Source organism: Salvelinus sp. IW2-2015, unplaced genomic scaffold, assembly GCF_002910315.2.
Source record: "Salvelinus sp. IW2-2015 unplaced genomic scaffold, ASM291031v2 Un_scaffold1596, whole genome shotgun sequence".
Lineage (NCBI taxonomy): Eukaryota > Metazoa > Chordata > Actinopteri > Salmoniformes > Salmonidae > Salvelinus > Salvelinus sp. IW2-2015.
In genome coordinates, this window is record NW_019943019.1 from 120,724 (window position 1) to 139,968 (window position 19,245).

A 19,245-nucleotide genomic window follows, 5' to 3' on the forward strand; every position below is an offset into this window, starting at 1 on the left:
AAGTCCCTCACTGCTTTGGTGGGTTATTGGTTTAACTGTCCACTGTGTGACCAACCACCTCCGATGTTGTCATAGATGTGTCATAGATGTTGTCATAGCACCTAAATGCCAGGTCAACACACAAGGACAGGATAGGGGAAGGAGGAAGAGAGGGAGAAGGTGGTTGCATTGGCATGCAGTAGGAGGATAGGTTAACTGGAGTCATGCTACAGTGCCAGGAGAAGGGGGGCAGTAGGGAGAGAGGGGGGGGCACTCACCTCTGCTCCTCCTCCATCTCCTCCTTGGTCATCAGCTTCTCCAACTTGCTAATCTTCATTCCTGGGGTAAAGTGCACCTCCTCAGCTGATGCCACGTCAGAGAAAACAGGAGGGACCATGGTCAACACACACTTACACATCATTCATACATACAGTACACACACGTGCATGTTCACACYAACGCACYCATGCACACACACAGATAYAWYTRRMSKYYARWTRTAAGTCCTCTGGGACCTCRGTGGCTGTTAGTTACAGTCCTGTTGTTGCTACAGTATATCAGGATTACAGGAAGGACACACAGTYGTAGAGTACAGTCAAAACYGAGCCYAMAGMGACRGTGTGGCTGTAATTKAATTCAGAGTCAGATGGCTGATTCACTTTTATGTGAACCAACGTCACTGATTCCATTTACAGTACACAGAGTGACATTACAACACTGTGCTATTGGTGGAACCAGACCCCAACAGTCCCGTGTCTTAGTGAGGCAGTTTGTCTCTCATTTAGAGGAATACACTTTACTGATACAGACAGCGGTACAAACCAGGCCATATCCTATAGACAGGTCTGATAGTGAAAGAGACACTGTTCAGTTTTTCAAGGAGTCCATTCTACCGAGAAGATACAAGCTCAATAATTAGATGTAATGTGGTGTTTCATGTAACATCTGAAAGGGTACATAGAGATCTTAAACATGATCACAGGATGACAAGAGTTAAGACCTCACATAGTTGTAGCTCCATGGAACTGCATGACGGTGAACTAGTGTTCATTTTCTGTCCTTAGGTAACTGTCAACTTCAAATGATGCAATAAATACACTGAGTGTACAAAACATTAAGAATGCCTACTCTTTCCATGACAGACTGACCAGGTGAATCCAGGTGAAAGCTATGATCCCTTATTGATGTCACTTGTTAAATCCACTTCAACCAGTGTAGATGAAGGGGAGGAGACGGGTTAAAGAAGGATTTTTAAGCCTTGAGACAATTGAGACATGGATTGTGTATGTGTGCCATTCAGAGGTCGAATGGGCAAGACAAAATATTTAAGTGCCTTTGAACAGGGCATGGTAGTAGGTGCCAGGCGCACCGGTTTGTGTCAAGAACTGCAACACTGCTGGGTTTTTCACGCTCAACAGTTTCCTGTGTGTATCAAGAATGGTCCACCACCCAAAGGACATCCAGCCAACTGAACACAACTGTGGGAAGCATTGGAGTCAACATGGGCCAGCATTCCTGTGGAACGCTTTCGGCACCTTGTAGAGTCAATGCCCTGACGAATTGAGGCTGTTCTGAAAGCAAAAGGGCTGGGGTGCAACTCAATATTAGGAAGGTGTTCCTAATGTTTTGTATAATCAATGTACATTCCTTGCTAACCAGTTTGTTCTAAAAACCAAACTCCCCTACAGTGATCATGTCACGGCCGTTAAKAGYAGAGGACCAAGGTGCAGCGTGGTGAGCGTACATTTTCTCTTTATTTGGAAAAAGACGCCGAACAAAACAACAAACACTACAAAAACAAACCGTGAAGCTAAAGGCTATGTGCCCTAAACAAAAGTCAACTTCCCACAAAACAGGTGGAAAAAAGAGCTACCTAAGTATGGTTCTCAAATCAGAGACAACGATAGACAGCTGCCTCTGAGAACCACACCCAGCCAAACACAAAGAAATAGAAAACATAGAAATAAAGAAACTAGAATAAAGAGAATAAAAACCTCTCTATGGCCAGGGCGTGACAGATCATCCATCCATGTCACTTAATGAAACTCATGTTTCACTGTCAATCAACAGTTAACTGTTGGTGAGGTGGAGACATGAGATCAAATTTGGCCTCAAAGTCCACATGTTTCCCCTTTACCATCTCAACATGCAAAACGGCAGCTTTACTATATGTTTTGTCCTGGAGTTCTCCCCTGCACACACATACAGTGATGATTGCCCGCTAGCAGCAGCAGCAGTGGTCAGTATGCTATTCAGTGAGGATATACTGTAAGGCAGGGTTCCCCAACTGGTGGCCCTCTGGCCGAATTTGGCCCACAGGTGATTTTATTTGTCCACCCAAGTTCTTWTAGCAAAAAAATAAAAACATGCATATTTAATTTTTTATTGTTGGACTTACAAAACAACAGCAAATCAGTTCCAAGTTATTTTAATTTTGAAAATCTGTTCCAAAGTATTGCCACTCATAATAGAGAGATATARAGTTATGTGATCGTATACTATGTTATTATGTTTTAGTCAAATATGATACAGTATTTGTTTGGGATTTTTGCAGTCAATTTGCAGTCTACAAATAATTTGTAACAAAAGGAGGCGTCCAACCGAAACCTAGTCAGATATATACGTGACAGTATAAAAGGCCATGTAGGCACAAAGRTCTTGTGTTTGTGTGGCTGTATTGTACAGTATTCCAGGGAGGCCTGACCTCTCACCTGGAAACACTTACTGTAATCTGGCAAAATGAGACCTGCCTCAATGGAGACCTGGGGCCTCGAGGGATCAGAAAAGACCTGACTGAAAGACAAAATGGTGGCTGGTTTGAATGCACGACTCAGTTCCAGTAAAAGGAGGGAAAGTCTCAAGACTGCAAGGGGATGTGTCAGTGGAGGATATACCCCCACAGTGTATATACAAGCCAGTGTATCTGCTAGCCACCCCAGATCCAGTTTAAATGAGGATTTACTGGGTATGCAGTGATGTGCATCCGGTTAATGCTGGCTAATGCATTGGGGCCCTTTCAGGTTGGTTTGATGCAGTTAGTCATTGCTAATGTCAATCCATTCAGGGAGTCAAACTTGATCTGCTTTTGTACGACTGACTGTACCCACAGCTGACAATTAGCTGACACCAAAAAACGATTAAAACATACTACCGTTGCTCTCAAGGTCCTCTGGCTCTGGCACGAAGATGGGCTCAGGGGTGGGTTCCCTCGCTGGCTTGGGTTCCCTTGCTGGCTCAGGGGTGGGCTCTCTGACGGGGACCTCCTTCACAACAGATACAGGTTCAGCTTCGGCGATGAGCTCAAGGATGGGCTCCTCAACAACGACTGGGATGGGCTCTGGCTCAGTGATGGGCTCAGGCACGGGTTCTGGCTCAACCACGGGCTCTGGCACAGCCTGCAGGGACAAAGTGTATAACAGATATAATCTACTGTACACCTGAAATGCTGTTTAAAACAATGGAATTGTGATTAATATTGAGCAAGAAATCTGACCACGAACATGACTTTGTTTTCCAATGGCCTTCAATGGTCAGTGTAGCGGCTAATGTAGGTTAATAGGGAATTGTGTTGTATTCCCAACCTAGCAGTCCTAGGTTCTAAATATAGCAGAGCTTTAGGCTAGACTTGTTTCTATAGTACCTAAGACAATTACATTAGTGGAACCAACTGCTCACGGTAATAACAATAAGAACGGATGAGTGTTGTTTGTCATGCATAGCCTCCTGGGGAATATAAGACAGAGATGACTGAGCCCAGTGATTGTATATGAGAACTCATCAGCTCAACCAGTACTGACTTTGGGAAACTGCCAAGAATAGAACCACTGAGCAGAACTCATGCAAAAATACAGAGGGAGTGTCTGTCAAATTGTCACTWAAGACAGCAATAGGACACCCCCATAGTATCCCAAATTGCCCCAGTCTATAAGGAGTAGGTCTATGGTGGGGAAATATGGCCATATACTTAAACGGTATCGCATCCCACATTCTATAAAAAGTAGAAAATGCTTTTTTCTGCTCTGAAATTGGTGCTGGAGGGACATGACCCAGAATATCATCCATCACATGCTGAAATGTAAAACCTGCATATTTTGTGCAAACCTCTACAAACTGCTGACTCAACTGCTGAGCTCTGTGGACGTGATAACCTCTTGACACATTGTAATGGTTCTTCTATGAGTGACAGCTGTCATTTGCAGCTCTCTTTCAGGTTCTTGTTTAGTGGCTGTGTCCTCTCTGTATGCCGCCTGCCAATGACACAGGCACAAATAAACCCCCCTTCAATCCATCTCCTCCCCCCCCTCTCCAGAACTTTCCCTAGCCCTGACAGAACTGGATTCGCAGGAACTCACACACATGCACACACACACAACAAAAATATATTTTAATGCTTTTGGTGTCTGATACTTGGGAGAACTKATCTCACAGTGAGGACACAGAGAGACAGTGAGGTCACATATGGGGACACAGTGGGCTCAGGGCTTGACGCGCTGCCAGAGGCCTCCTGTCACCTCTGATCAGAGTAACAATGGCTAAAGCCTAGAACTACGAGTATAAGTAGGGTGCTCATTTACAGTAAAGTCCAGCTCTAAAGTAGTTTTAAATTCTACAAATGTAGAAGACCAAAGTGACAAAGTGAAGGAAAGAAGCTGAAGGCGATTTAATCAAAATATTAAATGTTTTGTTGACATTTCTGCCTGTGGCGGTTCATATTTGTGTCTGTATAAATTGTCCACATGACTTTAAAGTGTATATTAAATTTAGCAGAGGAAGCTCATGGCCACCTGTGTCACAACCCTACCCCTCCACTTGGAGCAGACTTTATGACGATGGACATGTCGACTAACCCACCACAGTAACAAATGGTAGTAGACAGAGCAGGACAGGGGCATGGATTCTACCAGGCCCAACTGTGTCTCATAGCCTAACCCTGAGCAGCCCTCTTTAGACTACTCACACCCAGTCACTGGAATGGAATCCATTTAGCAGACCTACCCACCAACAGCCTCTTCCCCTCTGTCACTGAATTCCTCAGCTATTAAACACCAAAATACTCCATGCATAAGACCCAACTCACACATTGACAAAAGCTATCTTATTCAGGGTCATAATAGGGCTGAATGTAGGTCTATAGAATCCCTTTAGAGCAATGGTATTCAAACCTTTTCAGCGGGGACCACATTTTTTGGGACAGAATTTCTCGCGACKCCACCCTACCACCAATGTAATGACACAATCTTAAAATCGTTAAATGTAGATTTTATATTAACAAATAAACTTCCATTCATTGCATTTTGATTTCTTATCAAAATGAAAATAAACCAACAAATACATTTCCTCAAAAACCCCACTGCAGTTCCCCTGACCTTGAATACCACTGATTTAGAATGAGATGATGCATTGCTCACATTTTGTAAGTCTAAGATTCAGCATCATCACCAATACTCKATTTTTACATCTCCTAATTTGGTCAGAGAGCTCTCTCAAGTAGAAGTGTATGAGGTCATTATTCCATTCTGCATCAGTCATCATCTCTTAGGCTCCTCAAGTAACTTTCATTTTTCTAACGGTGTCTGTACCACCCAGACACCAAACGTAGTCCAAGAGCTGTAAGATGGTTTGCAGAGGATTTAGGGCCCTGTTAACAACTGCCTGTCCAATTAACCCCTCACTCAGCTCATACAGTGACATTGACTTCTGACCTCATGCTGTAAATGTGGCATCCACTGACATGCACTCACGTACTGACCCACATTTTGGGTCAGTACACTCTTAGAAAAAAGGGTTCCAAAAGGGTTCTTCGGCTGTCCCCATAGGAGAACCCTTTTTGGTTCCAGGTAGAACCTTTTTGTCTTAGCGTGTATGGGCCATGACCTCACAGCATGAGCACATCAAATCAAATTGTATTTGTCACATGCTTCGTAAACAACAGGTGTAGACTAACAGTGAAATGCTTACTTAGAAATAGTGACAAGGAATAAATAGTGACACAAGGAATAAACAGTTGATAACAATAATGAGTAACAATAACGGTTATATACAGGGAGTACCGGTACCGAGTCGATGTGCAGAGGTATGAGGTAATTGAGGCAGCTATGTTCATATAGAGGTAAAGTGACTAGGCAACTAGGCGACTAGATAGACAGTAGCAGCAGTGTATGTGGTAAGTGTGAAAGTGTGTGTATGGGTGTGTGTGTATGTGAGCTCAGTTTGCATGTTTGCATGTGTTATGTTTGGGTGGGCGCATGTAGTGTGTATGTGTGTGTGTGTGGGGTGTCAGTGTAAGTATGTGTGTGTGTGGGGGTAGAGTCCAGTGTGTGCATAGAGCCAGTGCATTTGATTAGCTATTCAGCAGTCTTGTTTAGCAGTCTTATGGCTTAGAGGTATAAGCTCTTCATGGTCCCTTTTCTTCCAGACTTGGTGAACTGGTACCGCTTGCTGTGTGGTAGCAGACAGAACAGTCTATGGCTTGGGTCACTGGAGTCTTTGACAATTCTATGGGCCTTCTTCTGACACCACCTGGTATAGAGGGCCTGGATGGCGGGGAGCTTGGCCCCATACTCACCACCTTGCAGTTTTCGTACCAAGCGGTGATGCAGCCAGTCAAGATGCTCTCAATGGTGCAGTTGTAGAACTTTGAGGATCTGAGGGTCCATGCCAAATCTTTTCAGCCTCCTGAGGCGCATGCTCTGAGTACTCGTTCTGGTATTCCGTCTGGCCCATCGGCCTTGTAAATGTTATCCTGTTTAATGGTCTTACATCGTCTACGGAGAGCGAGATCACACAGTTGTCCGGTACAGCTGATGCTCTCATGCATGGTTCAGTGTTGCTTTCCTCGAAGTGAGAATAGAAGGCATTTAAGCTTGTCTGGTAGGCTTGCGTCGCTGGGCAGCTCACAGCTGAGTTTCCCTTTGTAATCTATAATAGTTGGCAAGCCCTGCCACATCCATTGAGCGTCAGAGTCGGCGTAGTAGTATTCGATCTTAGTCCTGTATTGATGCTTTGCCTGTTTGATGGCTCATCGGAGGTCGTAGCGGGATTTCCTATGTGTCCAGATTAGTGTTCCGCTCCTTGAAAGCGGCAGCTCTACCCTTAGCTCAGTGCGGATGTTGCCTGTAATCCATGGCTTCTGGTTGGGGTATGTACATACGGTCACTGTGGGGACGAAGTCGTCGATGCACTTATTATGAAGCCAGTGACTCATGTTGTAAACTCCTCAATGCCATCGGATGAATCCTGGAATATATTCCAGTATGTGCTAGCAAAACAGTCCTGTAGCTTAGCATCCGCTTCATCGGACCACCTTCGTATTGAACACGTCAGTAGTACTTGCTATTTTAGTTTTTGTTTATAAGCAAGAAGCAGGAGGATAGAGTCATGATCTGATTTGCCAAAGGGAGGGTCTTGTATGTGTTTCTGATCAAGAGTTTTGCCGCCTCTAGTTGCACAGGTGATATGCAAAAAAATACAAATGAAATGGATTTCAGTTTCCCTACATTAAAATCACCGGCCACGAGAAACGCCGACCTCTGGATGTGCATCTTGTTTGTTTATGGCCCTATACAGTTCGTTGTGTGGTCTTACTGCCAGCATCGGTTTGTGGTAGTAAATAGACAGCTGCATAGCTGTGTACACCTGATACCTGATACCTGGCATCTGCAACGATGCACAGACCACTGTCAGTGAAGGAGGCAGAAGAGAATGATACCTCTGCAAGTGGATACTGAATAACGTGGCTACCTTTATAGCAACAATAAACAGAAGGGTGATAAACTGCATTGGTCTCACTGGAGAACCTCTTAAGAGTTGTTGGGGTAGGGCCCTTGGCCCGCCAAGTGAAATTCTAGCTGCCCCAGGGAACTTATAGTGCTACCGCGCCCCTTGAGTGGGTGTTGGGCAAGGGTGGTGTTGATACCACACCTCTGATGTAGCGGGATGAACTTTGTGTATTTACTGTCCACATCAAAACTGCATCAGCTGAGAATTCAGCTGAAGCCCCTTGGGTGTATTGTACCCTCTCCTTTACATTGTCCATGCCAGTTCTCTTCTCTTCCTCCATTGAMATGACCAGGGGGTACCAGGCTGTTTGTGTCATGTTGTTGCAGTCCATCAGACAATCCCCTGAAAAGAGGRTCAGGGCAATGGGCCAAGYCATCTGGGGTGGAATAGTGTCCTGTTGTCTCAGCAACCTCCCACCCRTGCTCTGTGTCTCTGCGTACACACAGACACATTGTTCCCCCAAAGCCACTGCCTTATCGGTGGCTGATATTACCAATGAATGAAACAACGACAGACATACCTCGACAATGTGTGGAGCTATACAGCGAGGAACATCCGGTGGGGTAGCATGAAGCCAATTAGTGTTCAGAACTCTCAAGTGCAGAGCTAGCCATAGGGTGTTGCTAATAGAGGTGATGTTAACAGGCACAAACACACACACAGCTTTGTGTCCTGGCAGTCAATGGTCACAGTGTGCTGTGGCGGCCTGCAGGAATGAGATCCTACTCCATTGTGCGATCGATGACATCACCACTGGACCGGAGACCGTGGGTGAGGTTTCATTTCAGCATGTTATTGGCTCTGAATTGAGTCCAAATGTTGATTCTCACAAATAATGATTGACTTGGGATATGTTTGATTATTACTAAAATTATACAATAGTTTTGCCCTTGTTCTGTTATCCGAAACAGCTGACTTTTATTAAGTAAGAACATCCTCAATGATTGAGGCCACATGACGGCAATCAAAAGAGTGAATCACAAGATACAGTTTATCTGTTGTTTTGGCAGAACAATACAGAGCCAGAGCAGCAACACTTCTGTAGGAAACAGCTCAACCCACCATGACTTCCTCCATACATACCAACACTGTATAGAAACCAGCACTGTTTAGACATACAGTATACAGCACTGCAGTTGACGGTAGCTTTTAAGATGAACTACCTGCCAAGAGGCCTGTGCAGGCCTGGCCAATGAACTTACAAAGAGCTGCTGTTTCTTAGCTTTTCACTGGGGGATTGGCTAACCTTTTAAGAATGGAAATGACTCCCTCATGCTTCCTCTCTCCCCCTCTCACTCCGTCACTGGGCAGACCTCCTCCATTCCTCTGTGTTGACTTGTCTAGCGCACAGCGCAGGGCCCAACACGGCCAGAAAAGACACCGGAGTTTCAGCTCTATGGTCAGTCAAGCTGGGGAGAGAGGGAGTCAGTGCCCACTACAGTGTCAGTGCCAACTGCCAACTTCTTGTCATGGGCCAATGCCCGTGTTACAGAGGGGAATTAGCAGTTGTAATGTGATGTGAAGCCATGGCATTGTCTTCTCATGGGGATGGGTGCCTGCCTGGATCTGGTTGTGAAGTCCAGCTGGAAAAGGGAAGGACAACAGGGCCCAGAGCAGACTGTAGCTCCAGCGTGCATGCAGAGGTAGGTAGGCAGAGAAACGAGGGGAAATACCAGAAGAGTTAGGTCAGCGGAGAGCTTGACCAATGAGTAAGCAGCCCTGCAGATTCCATCACAGGCTACTGTTAGGAGTCTGACGAACACACAAGAGAGCTGAGGACTGTTCTGAGAAACACTCCCTAGTCTCCTCTTGTAGTCTGTGTACTATACACATAACTCCCACTGTGTACTGTCTTAAGATAAKTCWGAMTTACTTATGAACTACCCTCATGGGACAACTGACAAACATTGGATTTACCCAATGAGCACTCAAAGGGTACCATACATTGGCCCTTATATACTAAGAATGTTTTGCCTGRATAAAAACACGTMAACAGCCTTRGWCAGGCAGCAAACTACTTCTGGATAACAGTGTCCTCCAAGTTGCATCTGACAAAAGAACAGCTGTCTCCAGCTGTTGCCTGTGTATCTCTGCCTTCTCAGCGTGAGCAGTGAGTTAGCTAGCAGGCCCAGACACATTCACATCTATAGTGTGTTTCAACACGATGGAAGAGGTTAGAATGGAAGGTGCAGAGAGAGAAGAACATCTGCAACACATTTTGGGTTTGTAAACAATTTCTTGAGTGTTTTACATGTTCATTTAAATAAAGCAAAAAAGTCACACTTGTGAAAAGACACAATCAACATTTGTGTTGTTCCTCCCTGATACAGTAATTCATGGAAGATGTATCGCTAAAAGAGGCGAGCAAATACAACACTTGATTAACATGATGACATTCAAGCCTGAGGCATAGAACGCTAGCTGAACTCTGACTGTACAACAAGAGAGGATGTTTATGGGGGCAGGGTGTAGAGTGTCGCAGCCATTGGAACATGGAAAACAAGAAAGGATGTTTATGGGGGCAGGGTGTAGAGTGTCGCAGCCATTGGAACATGGAAAACAAGAATGCTGCTTTACTGCTCATCAATCTCAGCCAGAAGCATACTACAGTATCTCTGCTACCTTAAGGCCAACCCTGACACATCTATAGAGTGCATATATGCCAGCAGCATACCACCCTGCATACCACTGCTGGCTTGCTTCTGAAGCTAAGCAGGGTTGGTCCTGGTCAGTCCCTGGATGGGAGACCAGATGCTGCTGGAAGTGGTGTTGGAGGGCCAGTAGGAGGCACTCTTTCCTCTGGTCTAAACAAAGATCCCAATGCCCCAGGGCAGTGATTGGGGACACTGCTCTGTGTAGGGTGCCGTCTTTCGGATGGGACGTTAAACGGGTGTCCTGACTCTCTGAGGTCATTAAAGATCCCATGGCACTTATCGTAAGAGTAGGGGTGTTAACCCCGGTGTCCTGGCTAAATTCCCAATCTGGCCCTCAACCATCACGGTCACCTAATAATCCCCAGTGTACAATTGGCTCATTCATCCCCCTCCTCTCCCCTGTAACTATTCCCCAGGTCGTTGCTGCAAATGAGAACGTGTTCTCAGTCAACTTACCTGGTAAAATAACGGTAAAATAAATATATCACCAGATAGTTAAGTGGGGAGCATTGAGGAGAGAAGGGGGAAGTCTTAATCTCAAAACACAATACAGACATTGACAAGGCCTGGATACTGGGAGTTAATAAGTCATGGCCCCTGATTGGTCACTATAGGCTGACGTGTCTGTGTACATGTATGTATGTTATACTGTGTGCTCCTCCACGACACGTGTGCTCACACACACACGATGTTCCAATGCTGCTACAGCTTGAGTATGGAATAATGGGCTTTAGTGGAGATTGTTTCCTTTCTGGTTTTGACGGGGCCACGATAACATGTGGCATATTCACAGACTACTATAGTTGTAGGGTACCGTTAAAAAGGTTTGCAGACCCGACCCATAACAAGCAAAAAAAGACTGCTGAATATTCAATACTCTCTTTCCTTGTTTGTTACCCTCTGTCTATGGCAATGTGCCATTGAACATTTGATGGAGAAAGTACTGTTCAATACTGTTGATGGAGTATAGTGAGGATATGGAAGAATGACTGTGTGTTGGCTTCTGATCTTAATGTTTCTCTTTACATTTGTCAGCGGCTGCTCTATAGCGGCTGCTCTATAGCGGCTGCTCTATAGGGTCTATGCTAGTCTATAGGGTTTGAGAAGGGGGTGTGTCCAGGACAGTAACACACATTTATGAGCACCTTACACTGACCCCCACACCCAAAACAACACAGGAGAGTGATAGTGAGAGAAGATTAAGGAACAGAAATGTAAAGTTCAAACAGAAGGGAAGACTATGGACGTGACACAGAGCATGCCTCTGCTGCTAAGCACACACAGACATACAGGAGAAACACGAACAGACAGAGGGAATGAAGGAGAGGAGAGGGGGAGAGAGGGTTGGGGTAATGATAAGGGAACACTTTTAGCAAAGCAAGCAGCACAGGAAGGAGCCCCAAATTCCACAGCTCCAAGATGTAGCCTCGGTCGCAGAGCAAAGGTTTAGTGATTTTAGAACTCTATACCTCCAGTTAAAATGTAAATATGCAGTTTAAATTACATTTGTGCAGAGTAGAGTAGTGCAGGTTAGCTACCAACATGGTAAATGAGAGGCCAAATCAATGATGTGGAACCGGTAAAACATACACACACATGTTATTGTAGATAATATTAGACTTCAATCTTGTGCAGAGAGGAGCAGTGCATGGTGGTTTTCTAATGTGGTAAATGAGAGCCCAGCCCCAGATCATTGATGTGAACTGATGCTGATGGTGATAAAAGTGGAGAGATAAAACAGACACCATGTTATTTTAATCTAGCCCCTCAGAAAGCCAGCAACACGAGGTGCCATGCCATTCGTACTGTATGTAGACTCGCCAGTGAGCTCCCCCAGCCCCAGGGCTGCAGCAGCACAACTTGGCTGGGTCCCATATAGCAGGCAACGGAGAAAAGTTATGTCTCTCATAACAGAGAAGGCTGTATGGGCTGGGTTTGATGTGTGATGTTGCAAATGACTGCCTAAGCAGTGCGTAAATGGCACAACTTTACACAAAATTTGATTTAAAACGATATTGATTTAGAATAGTTTCAATTTAAAAGTAGAGCAATTGCAGTGTTTTCTGGCCAGGTACTATGCAACAAAGGCTGTGGTCAGTTCATGAAGTTCTGGAGAGTTGCCAACGAGTCACTTCATCACCTTCAAACCAATTAGTCTAATAATTACCTATGCCCAGATGTTCTATTCATAACACTTCAATGAAGCTAAACAGAATATCTTACCTGAACCTCCGGGATAATTTCAGGCTCTTTAACTGTCTCATCTTCTGCAACATTGATCTCTTCAACTACTGGGGCAACTGTTACTGGCTCGGTTAGAACTTCAGCTTCTACCACTTGTGGGGGTACCTTCACTTTTGGTACTATCTCCACTTTTGGTACTTCCACTACTCCTACTGCAGGTGTCAATGCTCTGGCAGGAGGAATGTCGTCTCCGTTGCCTACTTTAACCCTCTTCTTCTGCCCCTCTGGTAGTTTTTTGGGGATGAATTTGGCTGCCAAGACAACAGCAAGAATGGTAAAGAAGAGCGCAGGGAGAATGATAGACGCGTCAAGTTCCATGATGGTAGAATTATTTAAGGTTCACTTGACAATTGTTATGTTTTCTGCAGATGTAATAAATATAATTTTTATGTGTACATGCAAAATTGTCCTTCTTGTTGCAGATGCCAGCTGGTGTGTAGGTCAGAGTGTAGTCCCGCGCGCACTGTAGATCATCTCACCGCGCTTCCACTAAACACAATCGTATAAACCTGCTGGTGTAAACGCAGGCTATAAAGCTGAGCGTAATTTCGGTCGAGTTCCCCTCAGACGTTGCATTCATCAACCAATGGTTGCGTGCAACGTCATAGACTGTGCCGTCGGGCACCAGCTTGCTATAACGGTGGTTTCAAGAGAACTTGGAACCTGGAAAACTATTTTTCTCAGGCGGAGCTCGTTTTTTCCTAGTTGTCTTGAACTCACTGAAGTCGAAGAGTTCCGAGTCTCCAGTTGTCTTGAACTCACTGAAGTCGAAGAGTTCCGAGTCTCCAGTTGTCTTGAACTCACTGAAGTCGAAGAGTTCCGAGTCTCCAGTTGTTTTGAACAGCAATTTTCATATGATTGTATTAGCTGGGTCATTCCTACATTGCGGTGCCTTCCTTTTCTGTCCCAAGGAAATATCACTTCTTATTAAGTTTAAAATGTGGATTCCACAAGGCTTTAAATATAAGGTCAGGTGTCCTTTACCTTAATTAAAAACACAAAAAATATGGATATTGAAAGGGAATTTTATGCATTTTGAACACTTTGTTTCAGTGGAGGTAAGCGTTTTTGCCATGACCCTGGGTGTTATTCATCAAGTTCCACGAAACAGTATCAGCCATAACATATTTAAAATCTTTCTTCATTATTTTATAGTCCTAGTTAAATTCTCTCTTATCAATAAAGTTTTTTTCATGATTATTGTATTTATTATTATTTTATATTTTCTGTGTGTCCCTGATATTACCTTCCACCCTGTTAGTTTGTTGTAATTCTCCATTTAAGAAAACAACCCCTTCCCATGATGACACCACATTCAGGAAGTGTCATCATGTCTTTGGTGTGAAAACAACGGTGCAAAGCTAAATAAATATAAACACTCAGTTTTATATATTTTTCCACTTTTCATGTTAGTCTGTATGTCCCACTCATACATTTCCACCCTGTTGGGCTAAATTATAGAGAAATTTAGCAACATTTCTAAATGTTAAAAAAATGTGCGATAGAGAAGTTAAAATCCTGTTCAAGTGGTCACCATTATGCTAGCTCAATCTTCTCACTCGCAGAGCTATGGCTAATTTAGGCTCCAAATGTCCACCCTGTTAGGTTCCACCCTGTTAGGATTATGCACCTTACAGGTTGGAAAATGCACCTAAAAAAAATGAAGTGCCTGAGCTTGACCAATATGTTTTTTTGAAAAGTCAAACATTTCCCTTTTCTGATAGAATACTTGCATTACATTTTTTCTTCCAAAAGTTATGAGGTCCAAAAGGCACCACCACATTGTAGGAATGAACCAGCTGATAGGTGAGAAAAAAGAAGAAACCTGCACACCACTCTTACTAGTATCACTGCTCTTTATTAATTAAGCTTTACTTATCGGCCTCAAGGCCTTCGTCAGAGCTTTTGTGAGTGTTTACAATTTGTACCCTTATGTAGACTTCGCTCCACCCACATCGGTCCAATGCATAAAATGGGGTTGGAGTCGAGGGAAAATAAGCAAGTGTTACAAAATATAACAATGTGCATTTCATAACTATTCTAATAAAGTCTGTACGTATTATACACGTCTATAAAACCACAATGAGGACAAGTAAGTTTTCATAAATCATTTGGTACAGTGCAAGACAAAACGTCAGAGTAATCTGACGTGATGGCATTAATTCATGTTCACATTTACAACATAATATGCATGGTCATTTCATCATTAAGACCTTTCAGGAATAATTTCTGGAGGGTGAAAATCCCAAAACATTCTCTTTTGCTCAGAGTATTATTTATATCCACCTCCCCCAGTGATGCGTTGTGCAGACCGCACCACCCTCTGGAGAGCCCTGCGGTTGTGGGCAGTGCAGTTGCTGAACCAGGCGGTGATACAGCCCGACAGGATGCTCTCAATTGTGCATCTGTAAAAGTTTGTGAGGGTTTTAGGTGACAAGCCAAATTTCTTCAGCCTCCTGAGGTTGAAGAGGCGCTGTTGCGCCTTCTTCACCACACTGTCTGTATGGGTGGACCATTTCAGTTTGTCAGTGATATGTACGCCGAGGAACTTAAAACTTTCCACCTTGTCCACTGCTGTCCCGTCGATGTGGATAGGGGGGTGCTCCCTCTGCTGTTTCCTGAAGTCCACAGATTACTGTTAAAACTGTAACTTAAAGTGGGTACAGCCTCAGTGTTCACAGTATACGCGCACCGGAAGTTGCACAGAACTTTCACAATGTTCAAGTTTGCACTCAGCAGACCTGAAATTTGCTCAGTGCCGAAAACAATTAGAGGGAACATTGGTTGTAGGCCAAACCATTCAGATGCTACAGACGTTTTCTGGTCTGATAAACTGTGCTGTAGCTCTGACACTTTCAACCACAGATGTGGAAGGGTCACATAGGCGGATGCAGTGGACTGAGACGCAGCCCATGCAACAAAAAAAACATATCTCTAGCTTAACCTGACAGATTTTGATGGGGATTTTTGTATTATGTTACTTAGATTGACTCTAGGGGGTTTTAAAGTCACCATTGGCCTCATGGCGAAATACCTGAGCAGTTTCCTTCAAATCAAATGTATTTATATAGCCCTTCTTACATCAGCTGATATCTCAAAGTGCTGTACAGAAACCCYGCCTAAAACCCCAAACAGCAAGCAATGCAGGTGTAGAAGCAGGGTGGCTAGGAAAAACTCCATAGAAAGGCCAAAACCTAGGAAGAAACCTAGAGAGGAACCAGGCTATGAGGGGTGGCCAGTCCTCTTCTGGCTGTGCCGGGTGGAGAAATAATAATAATCCTCTCRGGCAACTCAATTAGGAAGGACGCCTGTACAGTATATTTGTATTGACTGGGTTTATTAATACATCATCCAAAGTGCAATTAATAACTTCCCCATGCTCAAAGAGATTTTCGATGTCAGTTTTTTTTTTATTAATAAAAAATAAATAAAATAACTACCAATAGGTGCCCTTTGCAATGCATTGGAAAACCTCCCTGGTCTTGAATCTGTGTGGGTTACAGAAATTAGGTAGTCACTGTTATTGCATACAGAGTGAGTCCACACAACATATTGTGTGCCTTGCTAAGCACATTTGTCCTCCTGAAATTAAGGGTTGCCATAATAAAGTGGCTGAATATTAATTGACAAGACATTTCAGCTTTCCATTTTTTTTTATTAATTTGTAAAGATTTTGAAAACATAATTCCACTTCGACATTACAGGGTATTGTGTGTAGGCCAGTCAAACACATGTAAATGTAATCCATTTTAAATTCAGGCTGTAACACAACAAAATGTGGAAAAAGTCAAGGGGTGTGAATACTTTCTGAAGGCACTGTATTACCCTTACGATGTTCACAATGTCCATGAAAAACTGTTTGTGTGTGTACTCAGATCACTGAATATCCCATTCTCAAATGCCCTGCCCAATTTGACACTATCACAGGCAGATTCACTGCTTCCTCAGTATTTATTATTCACTAGGGTTTGCTTTGGCAACTACCATCACAGGTACCAGTTTAGTAATCTTACAGATGCTAAAACTATTAAACTAACAACTGCAACACTACTGATATGGGGTTAAGGTAAGGGCTAAGGGTAGGCCAATGGTTTTGGATAGTTAGTTGAACAATTTATTGATTTAGTTGAAAATCTATAAACAATCTGTAAAGGGATTCTGATAAATTGGGATGAAACTATGGATATGTAGAATGAAACATACTAAGACGTTGCTGCATGAAAAAAGAATTTATTAACTCATCAATAATTTATTAACTTTGATCTGGTTAGCGTCAAGGTATGTCTGGGTGTACATCTAAATATCTTAAAATTGCTTCCTCTCATCATTCTCCTTTATCTGCCCTGGTCTGGCCAGACAGGATAGGTGAAAGCCCTGATCTGGACCGACAGGATAGGTGAAAGCCCTGATCTGGACCGACAGGATAGGTGAAAGCCCTGATCTGGACCGACAGGATAGGTGAAAGCCCTGATCTGGACCGACAGGATAAGGTGAAAGCCCTGATCTGGACAGACAGGATAGGTGAAAGCCCTGATCTGGACAGACAGGATAGGTGAAAGCCCTGATCTGGACAGACAGGATATGTGAAAGCAATATGACAGAACCCTAATAGAGGGCTTCCTTTTTCCAGTCCTGTAGATTTAGATCAGCGCGGCTGAAGGGAAGAGGTCGACCAAAGGAAGCCACATTAGACCACTGAGATGTACCCACGTAGGCTCCTGGTTCACACCATTCCCCCATCGGATCCAAGGCACTATGTGACCGACCCCAGGGACCGTAATAATGCTAAATGTTTGACATGAGGTGAGCACCTAATGGGTTAAAAAGAGCACAAACACTAGATGCATTGACCACAAGTAGCAACACAACCTCTCATCTATAGGCCAATGACAGTATCAATTGGCGCTTATAGGCACTTTTGTCTAAAGACAGTGGAAAACACCTACTGCACAGACATACAGCAATTCACATATTTCAAAGTACTTTCAATAATTTTAGATGACAAAGCCACATTTTTTAAGCACAAAAAAACAGTATTCACTTGACTCCATGTTAACCCCACAGAACAAAGTTATACAAGCAGAATCTGCATTCAAACCATTAACTTGTATTTGCTGAATAACAGTAATGTATTAGCTAGTTGCTTTTGTTTGAATTTACACTAACAAAATACAAAGCAGTTGAATCATTGTAGAGCAGCATATGCCACATAACCTAGAAGCCACGTGGAAAGAACCATGAATTTAGTCTGTCCAAAATATCTACCTATCCCCTCACATAAAATGTATTTGCAACATTTCACAAACCCCCTTAGCTGTACTACACAGAGAAATAAGATCAAGATGTGCAACTACAAGGCCTACAATATGTTTAAACTTTTCCCTGTGCCAGCCCTCATTTCTACTTTCAACACAACTGTATCTTCTGGACTGTAACCCCCACACACTAGTGCCAAGCTAGTGTGAAAACTCTGGCATTGGTGCCCCCTTCTGTATGCGATGGAGAATATAAAATGGTGGCTCAGAATGAAAACACAAGATCAAACACCTCGGGCTCCTTTCCTAGAAAGAGGTTAATTCTAATCTTGGACTAAAAGGCATCCGTGATAGACTTCTCTGAAAGTGCTTTTTGGACCAGGAATAGGCATGATTTGGGTCTAAGAAACCAGCATCTACAACAGGGGTGTTATACTCATTTTGCCCCAAAGGGCCACATTCTGTCTTCACTGAGGTCCACTTGTATTGGTTATATTCCTTGSTGTCAAAATTGGCAAAATAATAGTTCTCTATCCATCAAATTTTCTATACTCCCCGACTGTCTAGCTTTCATTTCGATGACTGTTAACAAGCTGGACAGTTTAGAGACTATAAAATTATGTCCACTATAATTTCTACACAGTTTCGATGTGGTTTTAGGCATGTCAATTGAGATCGTTCTCCGCAAAATTAGTTTTTTTTTTGACACCCCTGATCTACAGTATAGCCGTGTAATGTCAAATAAATTGAATAGTTTGATTTCATTCATCTTAAAATGTTGACTAATATAGCAGCAAAGGGCACACTTTTACACGAGAGACAATAACGATTGTTATCATACAATTTTGAAAATTGTGTGAGTAACCCATACGTAATTAAATTAATCCCGAGTGGTGCAGCGGTCTAAGGCACTGCATCTCAGTGCAAGAGGCATCACTACAGTCCCTGGTTCGTATCCAGGCTGTATCACATCTGGCCATGATTGGGAGTCCCATTGGGCGGCGCACAATTGGCCCAGCGTCGTCCAGGTTTGGCCAGGGTAGGCCGTTATTGTAAATAAAAATTTGTTTTTAGCTGACTTGCCTAGCTAAATAAAGGTTAAATATAAAAATATATATAATAATAATTAAAGTCATAGAAACATTACATAACCAGGCAATATTGTTGTTGTTTCTTGGGTGGAATTTTGTTGTCGATAGCCCAACATTCATTTGTGGCACCTGAGAGTGATAATCTTACCCAACCTGGAGCTAAGGGAGTGTAGTATAGGCAATTTCCTCCTAAAAGGTCAAGCTTTTGAATGTCAAGCTGAACCGGCTAAATCTAAGTCAGGG

The 19,245-nt window shown here is 43.4% G+C and overlaps 1 protein-coding gene across 8 annotated transcripts in view; it reads right to left on the bottom strand.

Moving 5' to 3' along the window:
* The window catches only part of LOC112071365 (matrix-remodeling-associated protein 7), a 29,087-nt gene extending 15,775 nt beyond the window's left edge, over nt 1-13,312 (bottom strand). The window contains exons 1-3 of one of the 8 annotated variants that reach the window (XM_024138815.2): nt 12,636-13,312; nt 3,128-3,374; nt 258-342 (exon numbers count right to left, since the gene is read on the bottom strand). In XM_024138815.2, coding sequence (XP_023994583.1) covers nt 258-342; nt 3,128-3,374; nt 12,636-12,974 — 671 coding nt within the window. In that variant the 5' untranslated portion in view covers nt 12,975-13,312. The remainder of the gene's footprint in view (nt 1-257; nt 343-3,127; nt 3,375-12,635) is intronic. The other 7 variants (XM_024138816.2, XM_024138818.2, XM_024138817.2 and 4 more) reach the window with 7 other exon arrangements.
* Nucleotides 13,313-19,245: the final 5,933 nt, after the last annotated feature.